The sequence below is a fragment of the Trachurus trachurus genome (assembly GCF_905171665.1).
Source record: "Trachurus trachurus genome assembly, chromosome: 22".
NCBI lineage: Eukaryota > Metazoa > Chordata > Actinopteri > Carangiformes > Carangidae > Trachurus > Trachurus trachurus.
In genome coordinates, this window is record NC_139907.1 from 8,689,129 (window position 1) to 8,702,275 (window position 13,147).

The 13,147-nt window shown below is 43.6% G+C and overlaps 1 protein-coding gene and 1 pseudogene across 5 annotated transcripts in view; both read right to left on the reverse strand.

Moving 5' to 3' along the window:
* sptb (spectrin, beta, erythrocytic) overlaps positions 1-13,147 on the reverse strand; it is a 44,995-nt gene that overhangs the window by 25,523 nt on the left and 6,325 nt on the right. For all 4 annotated transcript variants that reach the window (XM_083998377.1, XM_083998375.1, XM_083998378.1 and 1 more), the window contains 4 exons: positions 12,050-12,317; positions 2,163-2,314; positions 1,866-2,039; positions 530-627 (listed from right to left, as the gene is read on the reverse strand). In XM_083998377.1, the coding sequence (XP_083854503.1) occupies positions 530-627; positions 1,866-2,039; positions 2,163-2,314; positions 12,050-12,197 (572 nt within the window). In that variant the 5' untranslated portion in view covers positions 12,198-12,317. The remainder of the gene's footprint in view (positions 1-529; positions 628-1,865; positions 2,040-2,162; positions 2,315-12,049; positions 12,318-13,147) is intronic.
* LOC311005873 lies at positions 8,534-9,379 on the reverse strand (annotated as a pseudogene). The gene is made up of 2 exons: positions 8,662-9,379; positions 8,534-8,572 (listed from the first exon to the last, which is right to left on the reverse strand). The product of its transcript is annotated as an uncharacterized misc_RNA (transcript).

Consider the following 13,147-nt stretch of genomic DNA (forward strand, 5'->3'; position numbering starts at 1 on the left):
TCTATTTGGTTATAAAAAAGTCTCACGTTAATGTGGATGAATCTACGCTACCCACACTTGTTAATGGCTCCATTTTCGATAAATATATATCGTTTTGTCTCTATCGTTATTCTGTTATTTTAATTAGTGGCGGAAACGCTGGGCGAGCCGACCAGTGTTTCCTTACTTTTGGTTTTGCGGACGCTGCCCGGCGGGTCATGAGAATAACGCCCGCCGAATTGCCGTTTATGGTCGGAACTATGACGGTATGTGATCGTCTTCGAACCTCCGACTTTCATTGTTGATGAATGAAAACATTCTTGGCAAGACATCCGTCTTGCGCCGGTCCAAGGTTTTCACCGTGCGCGCGGAGGCTCATGGTAAATGTAGTATGAGAACACTTCGCTTTCCAAAACTCCTCGTTGTCCCTTTAAAAATTAAATAAATAAATAAAACTAAGCTGGATAAGACTGGATTCACACTCACGTTCCATTTCCCCTCGGATACCTACAACAGCTTGGTTATGCTAAAGGTCACGCATCCCACTTACCCTGCCGTTTTCATCTGACACCACAGAAGAAGAGCGTCCTTGGCTGAGCGCGTCTCCTTCTGGTCCGCCTGGCCCGTTTCCACAATGATGTCCTGGATCTGATGAAGAAGAACAACAACAACACGCACAGCTGGATGGTAAATAATGAAGTTTAACTAATGACTGTGAGGTTCTCAAATCAAACGAGAAACAAGTCGCAGCTGAGAACAAAAAACCTAACTGATAGTTACATGTCACTAATAGGATACACCAGCGGGAGAACATGCAGGCAGGGTGGCACAAATCTCTGTTTGAAATGCATCATTTATCAGAGCTTGAAGTAAAACGAGGAGGTTTTCATTAGTACAAAACAAAACTAATCTCAAGTGATAAATCATCAATGTTATTAACCGCCTGGAACCTCACAGATCTAAACCTATAGTCCAATTGATAGGAAGTGGGATGGTAATTATCGAAGTTCTTATTTTCCCACACGGTGGGCCAGTAATTAGAGCAGTGATGTGATCTGAGAGACAGGTCCTGAGAGAGAGCTAAATTTAGCCACTTCTCCTTGGTTTATGCAGACTGAAAAGATACAGACAGGGCTAAGTAAACTCCTTTCTTTCCTGTTTCGCCTTTTTTTTTTTTTTTTTTAAAGATCTGAATAATGCAGGAGGCCATATTGTTTGAACTAACGTGTCTAAAAATAACAGTGTTGCTGTCAAATTAAAAATAAATATCTGTCCCTTCCATGAAGATAAAAGAGTCAAACAGACATGTTCTGATGTTCTGCGTGCTGCTAACAGCAGATAATAATGGCTAGAGCCCGGAGGCATCTCATTGGAGGAAAAAACCCACAAAAAACCCCTCCCAAAAGCTGCAAGTCCAGTGTTTCTATGCTACATGCTTAGCATGATTAGTGACTTGTCTAATGAAACACGCCAGGTTGTTTCTTTCAGTCACATACAAATGCAATTAAAAGTGTAATTATAATGTAATTAAAGGCAGTAGTGTATGTTAATGTTAATTTTATGTCACTTTCAGCACAGTTATGGTCACATCTTCAACAAAAACTGATAATCTAACCTTACAAAGGATGATTTATTGTGCTATTTTCTACTAAATGCACAAATCATTTCACATATGTCCTGATTTACTTATATTGTTGTATTTATAGTCAGCTCTCAATCTGTTTCTACCTCTTCCTTGTTCTGAAAAATGCTATTTTTCCCTGCTTGGGGTTGATAAAATCCAATTTTATATGTATGTGACAGTGTTGAGGGACATAGATGAAGGACTGATCGATGCAAAAGTAGGTAAAAAAGATAAATATGAGCTCTCGGGGTCCTAAGTTTACCTGGAAACGCAGGATGATGGTCCAGATGAGGCCGAGGATGAGGCGATGGTTGCCGTCAACAATGTCGTGGGAGCCCATGTTCTCCAGGTGGACCCTCTGTTCTTTGAGGAACTGTAGAGCCTTGTCCACATTTTCCAAACAGTGGATACGCATGCGGCCTTTAGTGGGTTTCGGCTACAGATGAGGTGGAAAGAAAAAATAAAACAGGCAGAAGAGAGAGAAAAGGGATTAGGGATAACATAAAAAAAGGGAAAGGAAATATGAGAAAGTGTGAGGTGTATCAGAGAATTCTTTTACCAGTCGTTCACCGGACAGCACCTCCAGCAGTTTAATGAGCATGCGTCCGTCCCGGAGGTCCAGGTAGAGGTCGGAGATGCGACAGCCGACCCGGGACAGGATGGAGTTGACCCATTTAGTGAAGGTCTTCTTCTGAACCGCCTCACGCTCATCTGAAGTTAAGAGAGAACACGAGCTCCATGAATAATGAAAAATCTTCACAGCTACAGAGCAGCACCACCGGAGCTGGTAGGGATTTACTGACTCGCACAGGGGCAGCACTACAGACAGGTGGAGGCAGAAGAACCAGACTGGAATTACAATATATGAGCACTGGTCGGAGGAGACCGGCTCCACAGACACAGATCTTACTGGTTAAATTATTCCTCAATGTTGAGTCAAACCATGAAGCTAACATCTACACAGAGAAGACTGTTTGGCTCCACTGATAATCACACATTCACATAAGCTCTGCCTTTCCTCAATTTAGACTGATTATGAAACAACTGGTCCCCAAGCAAAACGCCCATCCCACTCAAATGTAGGAGGAGGAGGACCTCCAGAGAGTCTTATGCATATCCTAAGCACTGTGCACCTGTTATGTAAGGTGGAACAATACACGAAAATAAACTTTTGGATTGGCAGATAATAAAAAGATATTAAAGGAGCAGAACAGTTTGATAAGGACCGTATTAATTTAACTGCAGACGGCGAGTTTCCACCTGGAACAGTTGGCACACTGCGCCCCTAAGGCTGTTCCTGCCAGCCCTGCGTCCATGTCCACGCATAACTTAAAAATGTCATAATTCAATGAAATGGTCAACCTTGTTGCCCTGGCGCCCTGCAGGAACCAACGGCCTCAAATGAAGAAAAAAAAACGTGCATTAAAATGCAGCCACAGTAAAAACTTCTGGACCTGTCGAATCGTCCCTTTTGTAAATGTGTGCAGTGCATCTCTTTTATTGGGACCTGTCAATCACTATCACCCCGGCAACAGCATCTCACCTCGTTAAGATGCAGAAATGACTTCAAAAAACCCACAGCTCTGACCTTTTCAGTCACAGCAGCAGGAGTCAGTCACTCTCGCTTTTTATTGTTTAACACATGATAGAGACAGAGAGAGGAGCGATGCTGCGTTCTAACATCACATGTACTGTATATAAAAGAGAAACAAACACAACTCCTCTGCGTAGCCGAGCGTACTGTAGGTGTTCACGATTTATACCAAAGTTTTCTCCACTGTAATTTTTTTTTGCCTGAATGACAGGGGCAGAGAGACACTGAGAGCAGCAAGCAGCATCAGGACTTGGGAGAGTGTGTTTTTTGGGAGGATGAGCGCTGCCTACATGGTGACACATCTTGCCGGGGCTCACGCTCGCACTTGAAACCGTTTCTCTGAGCCATGGCAGATGTGCCTCCTACACAGCAGCAGAAAGAAAGAAATACAGCCAGTTTTTATGGGACCATATGGTAGCATGACCCAATGTACGATACTGTATACTCTCCTTATTTTGACTGTGGACAACACGCTTGATGTGAATGGAGGTGGGGGTGGATTTCAACTAAATATTTAAGCAGAGAACATACAACAGATTCTTATGTTTGCTGAAACCCACAGGATCTTATGTGGCAAATACTTCATTTCAACAATAGACGACAGACACAATATTTCCATATGACAATTTACAGTTAAATTAACTTGTCAGATGTTTCTGGTGTTTTGTAAATATGTAACATCTAGGCTGTTATACGGTAAATGCTCTCGATTATATTTTTGATTTTGACTCTTTTTTTTTAGTATTTGCAGTTGCGAAGTTTTGTTAATGATCAGTTTCCATGTGCATTAAAACTATAAACTGGTGGCTCTGTATCCAGCCTTGTAAATGAAGCCCATCATTGAGACAACTACACCTCAACTGGGAAATAAAAACACCGCAACAAAGTGATGATCAGACTACAGACTACAGATAAACATGCACAACAGATCTTTCCAAACATTTCTATAAACCCTCATTCCAACAATTTGAACACTGACTTTTGAAATCTCTCATCCTTAACGTCACGTCTAATTCACAGATGTTTCAAGGACACAATGATTGGTTGAAATAAATGGCACAGTATTAACAAAGCTATAAAAGACAAATAAATAATGCAGATATAATAATATATTCATAATATAACAGATGCGCTGCAAATGAATTAAATTCATTCCACTCTATCAACAAAGACAAAAAGAAAAAGAAATGCTACAGAATAGATCTTATGAACATTAGCTACAGAAACAATATTATTAAACTTATAATATAAATAAATTGAATTGAAAACAACATTTTATATAAACTGTGTCACACGTTTAATTCCTAAAATCGTAGATAATGCATATAGGAGCTGAGAATATTAGTTGAAGCCATGACTGGCAGAAAATTGATTAGTTATAATCCTGATAATGTTTCAGTCACTTTGAATAACTTTACCAATTGTGAGTATTTCCTGGTTTTCTCCATTTTCTTTGACCTTTCTTGCTACCTGCTGACATTTCAGAGACCAAACGATTGATCTAATCATGAAAATAATCCGTTGAGAATGAATAAATCAATATTTGCAGCTCTAGAAGACAAAGTAGCTTTTGAATGAAGCTCTCTTTATCCAGGTGATGCACTGTCTACCAAAGTGCAGCAATAAGGATGAAAGGAGGACTGTGCACGTCGGCTACAGTTACCTCGATTGCACCCACAACTTCCTTCACAAACACACACACTGACACACACAGCTTCTTCAAGTTTACCAGGTCAAACACTGCTGATGAGACCTTCTCCTCTCAGAAGACATGTACCATGTTGCACCATGTGACTTCCCCTCGGTGGGCCTAGCTACAGTCTTCCCTGTTTATCCCTGAACCCAAATACGACTGCAAACTACAGAGTGCAAAGGACTGAATCCTTAATGACTTGTATAATAAATGATTCAGACCCTGAGGCTGTGGAAAACAAGCAAGGAACAGCTGAAGAGGAGGAACAGAGGAAGAAGAAGAAGAAGAGGAGGGAGGAAGTATGCAGTGGTGGAGGGAAGAAGTTAAAGATACTGAATAAAAGGTTAAAAAGGAGACAATAAGACAGAGCAGGAGACAGAGACACTGGAGCAGAGGTAAACCAGGGAGGAGGATGAAGAGAAAAAGAGGGCAGGCAACGGAGGGCAAGACAGATCAAACAGAAAGTAATGGAGAGACTGAGATGCAGGCTTTCAGGTTTGGTCTACAGAGACTGAACTGGGAAAATAGAGCAGGATACATTACTTACAGTATCTCCCCTACTGCTATTTGTGACTCAGTAAGCACCCACAAAGCTCCAGCTCCATTTTCAGTATCATCAAAGAGCAGAACTCATAGGTTATTGTATGTAAAACACATGGTGCGGCAGAGTACAGTAAATAAATCATGGCTCATTCTGCTCCCCTCAGCAGAACAACGGCACGCACCGCTCCGCCACATCCACACGTATAACAACGTCGCCGCCATGAAAAAGTAATGACAATTAAAAAACGTGCAAATAACTCAAAGCTCCATTAGGACCGTCAGCGGCAAGCGATCACATCACAATCTGTGGGTGGGGGCAGAAAACAGTAAAAAAAATAAAATAAAATAAGGTGGTCGTGTGTGCAGTGAAACTTGTGACAAATCCTTTGTGAACTATTTGGGGTGCTGCTGCTGCCTCCAGAGGAAATAATTAGAGAACATCCCCCGAAATGTGCACACACATGGTTCTCTCGTATCATCTCACATCACGAGACCTTGAGAGGAGACGGTGCACATTGATGTTCCCGGGCCATTTAGGAAGGTGGGGGGCACGAAGAGACAGAGAGAGAGATGGAATGAGAGAAGAGGGGGTGGGAGTTGTTGCCTGCATGCATCCCACACTGAGCCATCTCCAGAGGAGTAATCCAACAAGCTCATTATGACAACAGCTCTCTGTGCTCTCACTGCCGAACAAGCCTCACAGCAAGTTCAGCTTAACCCCCAAATTCCAGTGGAGATATTATAGAGTTGGACGTTAAGTCTTTTTTAATATTGATATTGTGATGGGATTTTAGCATCTTGATAATAAGGCATGTTGAAATGTGTCTTTTTTCCAGGTCTTTAAAGCTCTTTTATACAGGTCAGCACTACAGGAAAGCACTTTTTAAATGTGTTTCTGCTGAAATCAGCTTTGATAACAGTAAGTAGTGCAGGAGAAAGGCTCTGAAAGTGAACTAAAACAGAATAAAATGAGTTAATGAAATGTAGAGATGAGCCTAGAAGACATGGGGGCCTGTGTGTGGATGCAATCGCTAAAGATGATCATCAAGATATTTCAAAATATCTATAACACATCCCGTCCTTATTCTTTACATATCGCTTAACTGTCCATGTATTTAACTTGTGTCCCAAGTTCATGAACACAACTGTCTGACCGCAGCCTTACTGCATGTTTAATGTCTGGTTGTTCTTATTCGTGCTGTAGCGGAGGCTGTCACTGTCATAGCATCATCTTACATGAATTAAATATCATATATGAGCCATATGTTCCATATATATTTCACTTCTCATCACAGTCTCTCCTCACTGACTCGGACCACAGCGGCTCCTTGTCACTTCCCCCATGCTGCTTTTCCTTCCCCTTTTTCCAAACTTCCCGGCTCCTTCCAGCTTTCCTCTTCCTGCATGTCAGTACAAGCATTGCTAAACATTCCTCTGTTTTCACATGCTTTTACTTACTTACTCTTTGACTCCAGTGAAAGCCCCATGACTTATTCATGCTGATGGATTTTCCCTGTAAACAGCCTGATCCGTCTTTTTTCCCACAGTCAGCTCTTATACTGGATGCGGCCCAGTGGTCCCAGAGCGCCCCGCTAACATGCCTGAGTCATGGCACCGTCGGATGCTACCTGTCCGCCGGCGCCAAGACACCGAGTCTTTATTTACAGTGCTGCTCCAGGACCAAATGAAACACCTGCGCTGTTGGCTTTGTTTTATGATTGATTCCAGTTTAAGACGGGACGTCTGAGCCTTTGATAGATGGACTCGCATTCTGCAGCTGCTGAGCATCAGATTAATCCACATTTGAGTTTGAGAACAAAAACCCGGCCTGTGTTTTATCGAACGATGATTAAGAGAGGATGCAGAAACAAACTCTCCGGTAAGAAATATTCACAATGATTTGAGGGTCAATTTCATAGCAAGGTTGTGTTTTCAAAGAGGGAACGGAAGAAGATTAAGGAAAGATGAAAGATATGCAGGCATGGCTGAAGAAAGCCAAAAGGTTAAAGGTCAATGTGTCACCAAAAAACAACAACTAGGCGAGATAAGATTGCAGCAGGAATAGTAAACACCAATTATTGTGTCAACCTCAGAGAAAGACATAAAAGAGAGCAGCTTATACTTGAGATCGATAAATGAAAAACAGACTGTTTCCCTTCTCACACTCCATCTATTACTTATGCTTTTCTAGTATTGCTTTTGTTATTGTTATTCTGTCCAACTTGATTCCTCTGCAGTTTTGACCAGACCTCCCTAATAGCGGTTAAATATAAAGTAAATAACATTTTCATGAAATGCAATTGGTGGATCAATACACTTGGCTCCGAACACACACCCCCTTTGATTTGGGAGAGCTTTAAAAAGAAAAAAAGAAAAAGAAAGTTTGCTGCTTCACGTATCAGTTGTCTCTCTGCGGCGCTCAGAATCAGTCGATACTTGAAATCTAGCAAGGGCAGGAAAAAAAAAACATGTTTCCCTCTCTGTTCCTGCATCATCTCCTCCATTTTCTTCCTCTCCACTAATGCACTCCAGTCATCAGGGAGTTGGATAGCATAGTGCAAGTTAACAAAAATCCACAGTGACGGCAAACCTCTCTTTTAAAACCTTAATAACACGAGCAGGGAGAAGTCAAACTGGCAGAGAAATTCACTCTTTTTCTTTGTCTTTGTCTTTTTTACACCGACAACACGATCATTCAGGAAAAAGAAAAGAAAAAAAAACACACTTTGTTGTTTGTGAAGAGTTTGTGAAGGGTAAGGCCCATATGGAGAGGAGGTGACAAGCTAAAGGCACGAATATGTTTGCTATCTCAAAGAAATACCTTCCAGTACATAACACTACCTCGCCACAAATAGCTTTGGAGGGAAAAACATCACAACCTTTTTTGGGAGTTTGCCTATGAATTATTCAAGGCCAAGTCAGTGAACAATTAGGGCAGAGCCGCAGCTTCCTGGAAATAAATAAATTACTCCATACATTTAATAAAAAGGCCACTGCTCTGACTTTTCCTGTCTTTTCTTTTCTTTTGGGTTCGTTTTTGTTTGCTGTTGCTGTTTTTTTTTTCCACCTCTCACAACAGGATGACTAACCTCACACTTACTCACATCACAGCCCAACCTCCCTGCAATCCCATCCTGGCCTAAACACAAACACAAGTTGGGGAGGGGAGGGGCATGATTGGAAAAGTGTTGTCCTCCTCGTCTCTGAGGCAGGAGAGAGTGGACAAACTCCCTGAAACACACACACACACACACACACACACACATACAGTTTTGCCTGTAGGACCCCCTGTACCTTGCAGCTGTCTGAAGCGTCCATCCAGGATGGAGTTGAAACAGATGTTGGAGGTGCTGTAACTCAGCCAGCGCGCTCGCTTCATACTCTTGGCCGAGGAGGAAGAGGAGGAGGTGGATGTGTGGAAGGGGGCGGGCGGAGGGTGGTGAGGGTGAGGGTGAGGGTGAGCGTGGTGAGGGTGAGAGGGGCGCTGACGTCTAGGGGTGCAAGAGGAGGACGAGGACGAGGACGAGGAGAAGGGGGAGAGCCCCGCGGCGGGCGCCACGGCCAGCGGGACGTGGAGGAGGACGGTGCCGTTCGAGTGCACCGGCTGCTGCTGCTGCTGCTGCTGCTGCTGCTGCTGCTGCTGCTGCCGGCTGCTGCTCCCCCTCGCCGTCCTCCTGCTCTGGGCCCGGTGGACCGGCGGCGTGCTCCTGCTCCGGCTGCTGCTGCTGCCGCTCACGCCAACCACCCGAGCGGCGGCGGCCTCCTTCTCCGGCGGGGCATAGGGCCGGCTGGCAGCCTCCTTGGTCCCTCCACTGCTGCTCCGGATGGCCGGTGTCTCCCTGCTGCTGCTGCTGCTGCTGCTGCTGGCGGCCTTCAGGCTGATCTTGACCTCTCGGAGCCGGGGTTGGCTTATAGGGGCAGCGCGCAGCAGGCACGGGCTGCTCATCTTGACCCCCCCACGTCCCCCCCTCCTCCACCAGACGACAACAACAAGCTGGCAGAGGACCTTCTTGGCTCTGTGCGCGTCTCTCCTCTTCTCTGTCTCTTCTCTTTGGCTCTCTGTCCTCCTTTCCAGATTCCTCTCGTGCTCACTCACTCCTCCTCCTCCTCCTCTCTCTCCATCCCTCTCTCTCTCCCTCCCTCCCCTCCTTCCCCTCCCTCCTTATTCCTCTTTCTTTCTCACTCTCTCTTCACTGCTGCCGTAATGATGCTGTGCCTCCACTCTCAGGCGGCACAAGGGCTCAGGCAGCCTTCGGTTCAGCTCAGAGTGGTTTCTCTAGCCTCATCCATGCATACAATATGTTTCAATACGTCCACGTGCTCCCACGACTCCCTCCTTCCCTCCCTCCCTCCCTCCCTCCGCCCACCACTCCCACACAGTCGTGTCATCACTGAATTTGAAGCACATGACCGGCACAGTTTTGATTTCCTTTGCCAACATAAAACTGCCCATCTCAAAGGTATGTGTCTTCTTTTTCTTTTCTTTTTCTTTTAGACTTGTATAAGTACCAGTGTAAGTAAGTGGATATTCAATACGTTGTGTGTGTGTGAGCGCTTGGAGGACATGCTGGCTGCATATTTCTGAGTTCACAAGCTGTAAATCAGCAGCGGGTGTCATTCAGAGATTCTCTCATCTCCTGCCTCTCTCCTCACTTTCCTCCCTCCCTCCCTCCTTCTCTCCCTCTCCCTCTCTTTCTCTCTCTCTCTCTGACAGGAAACACTGATTACATTACAGAAACATCAGTGCAGCAGCACTCTAACACAATATCACCAACACCCACACAGAAGTCTACATCACTTAAAGAGACAGAAAGAGACGAGGCAAGAAAAGTGGTGAGAGCATCGTCCGATAAACTGAATGTATTTTAAACTCTTCGGCCACGCAGAGGAGGAGCTGGATACTGAACCGTGATACTCTGTAGCACTGATGTTCACATTAAGCCTTCTCTTGATTGTGACTCATTGTTTCTAACACTGTTTATGACCTTTTGTTTTTTTCTTCTCTGAAACAGCCGATCAGTGTAATTGCATTCATTGGTTGTCTCTTTATTTAAAGTCGGAGACACTTCTAACAATCGATGGTACAGTTAGATCTGATGGGAAGAGAGTTTGCTCTTTGAAGACGGAGAGAAAGCGCGCATGAAAATGAGATCTCAGGGAAGTCAACAACACTTAAAAGTTATTGTTGGAAGTAGGATGAGCTGCAGCTGTTGTAAAGGCCACTGTACAGAACAGTATATCTGCAAGACCAAGATAGGAGGTGGCTAATCAGCTGGCTACATGTTTGCCTTGTTATAAAACGATCATGTGTGAAATTTGAACGTAAAAACATTTGACTTTCTGATGTCAAACCAAAAACAGAATGTGTTAAATATAGAAAAAATATTACACTGCAAAAACTCAATATCTTACCAAGAACATTTGTCTATTTTTTAGTCAAAATGTAATTTCTAGTCAAAACGAATCTCATTATACTTAAAATAAGACTCATCACATTAAAAAGTAGTGTTTTTAGACACTTTTTTACTTATTTCAAGCATATTTTCACTTGAAATAATCTGATAGGGGATTAAGTTTTTCTTTCTTATTACAAGCACAAAACACTTGCTTTCACTGGCAGATTTTTCTACTTATTTCAAGTGAAAATTTTGATTGAAACAAATGAAAACTATCTAAAAACAAGTTAATTTGTAGGTGATGGCTCTTATTTTAAGTGGAAAGAGATTGGTTTTGACTAGAAATGAGACATTTCGACAAGAAATAAGACAAATATTCTTGGAAAGATTTTGAGTTTTTGCAGTGTATTTCCAAACATTGGAATTAGAAGATAATATTTTGTTGTTAGCATCAAACCTTGAGCATCGTATCTGCGACTCCCACCTCTACCCAGAAGTCCTCTCTCCACCGAGCACAGCTTGTGTTTTACCACCTTGTCGCTGACCTCTCTTGTGTCTGCAGCTTTACAGACATGAACATCGTGTGACCCTCAACTCCGCCTTTTTCTGTTGCGCTTCCTTCCCACCGTAGAAACGCCGCTATTTTAAAACCCCGAGCAGCCGGCCCACAGGTGGGCCACAGCTTACCAGCTCAGTCAGAAATGCCAGAGATCTGTGCTATGAGAGGCAGACGGACGGGGCAGCTGTCCAGATTGGTCAGACCGGGGACATTCTGGGAATGTGCAAGTGATCCCGGCTACTTGCGGAGGGTGCGGAGCAGTGTCAGGGCTCAGCTGCTGGGAGCGTGTTACACCACGAGAATCATGCACTCACACACACACAAACACCCACCCCCACACAGACACACATACATTACACACACACGCGCAACAATGCCTGCAGAGCTCAGTCTGGGTGTTTTGAAGTAAAATCAGGCACTGCCCGGAGGGTGGTTTTGTAATTTTTTGACTATATTTGTGTGAAGGTCAGTGTTTCATTCAAGCCTGTTCACCCCTGCTGAAGCTAAACACACACCCATTATAGCTCATCCTCTCTGCCCTTCCCACGCTCTTAAAAAGACACTGTCATCTCAAAAATCTGCCACACAAATGCCCCCTTCCCCACAACCCCCCTCCCCTCGAGAGGACGGGACGCAGCCTGTTTACTATGCAGTCACTCACCTGCGAGGGCCTTGATGCGTGAGCGTTCAAACAGCCTGGCAGAGCTGTTGTCATTGTCTAATTCCTCATCACAGAGGTCAAAGCGGGTGTTGATGTGGCTGTACTGCTGCGTGATCTCCACATTGTCAAAGTCTGTGGTGGAAGTCATGGCGGTAGCCAGCGTGGCAAGCGGGCGGGGGGACGGCGGCCGGCGTCCTCAGGTGCTCTGGGTGAGGATGGAGATGAGAGGAGGAGAAGACGGAGACCGACCTGGGAGACTGCAGGTAGTCTGGAACACAGGGGGAAGGACATACAGTACAGTGGAGGTGTCATTATGATTGATTATGATGATTAACTCAGGGTGAGCGTGCACAAAACTGTGACTGAGACAACTTTAATTACAAAAGATATATGAGCGTGAAAAAGTGAAGAATGAAGAGGTTTTAAATCCCAGTTAGTTCAACTCAAAAATGAGTTATTTTGACATTTGAGTCTCACTGTGCAGTGTGCACAATGTTTTTCTGTGTTCACCTTCAATAATAATTTAAGGAGACTTTGTGAGATCACAGTGTTGCTCTCATGAATGCTTATAAACACAAACTATTGTTTATTTATAGCATGTGTCTTAGAGATTTGAATATGCAGATGTGATAGCAGATACATGTTTAGGCTGATACACTGAGGAAATAAATCATAAAACAATGAGATTTATATTTACTGCAGGGTGATCTGTGAGTCTTTATTCCAGATGAGACTGCTGGGTACACATACAGGATTAATTTTGATTGATTATTAATTAGCCGACATCAGCTATTTTGATATTTTGTTAATTGTTTCTGTCACTTTTAAACAGAAATGCCTTAAATTAGACAGTTTCAGCTGAACATCTGTGATAATTTGCTGCTTTTCTTTATCCTGCAACACAGTAAATTGAGTATCATTGGGTTTTGGACTGTTGACTTTATAAAACAAGACACTAGATGGAATTACCTCACTGCTTTCTGATGTTTTATAGACTAGAAACAATTGATTAATCAAAGGAATGATCATCTGATTCATCAATAATGACACTAGTAGTTAGTTGCAGTAAGGACAAAGCTGTGAAATGATGCTGACTGG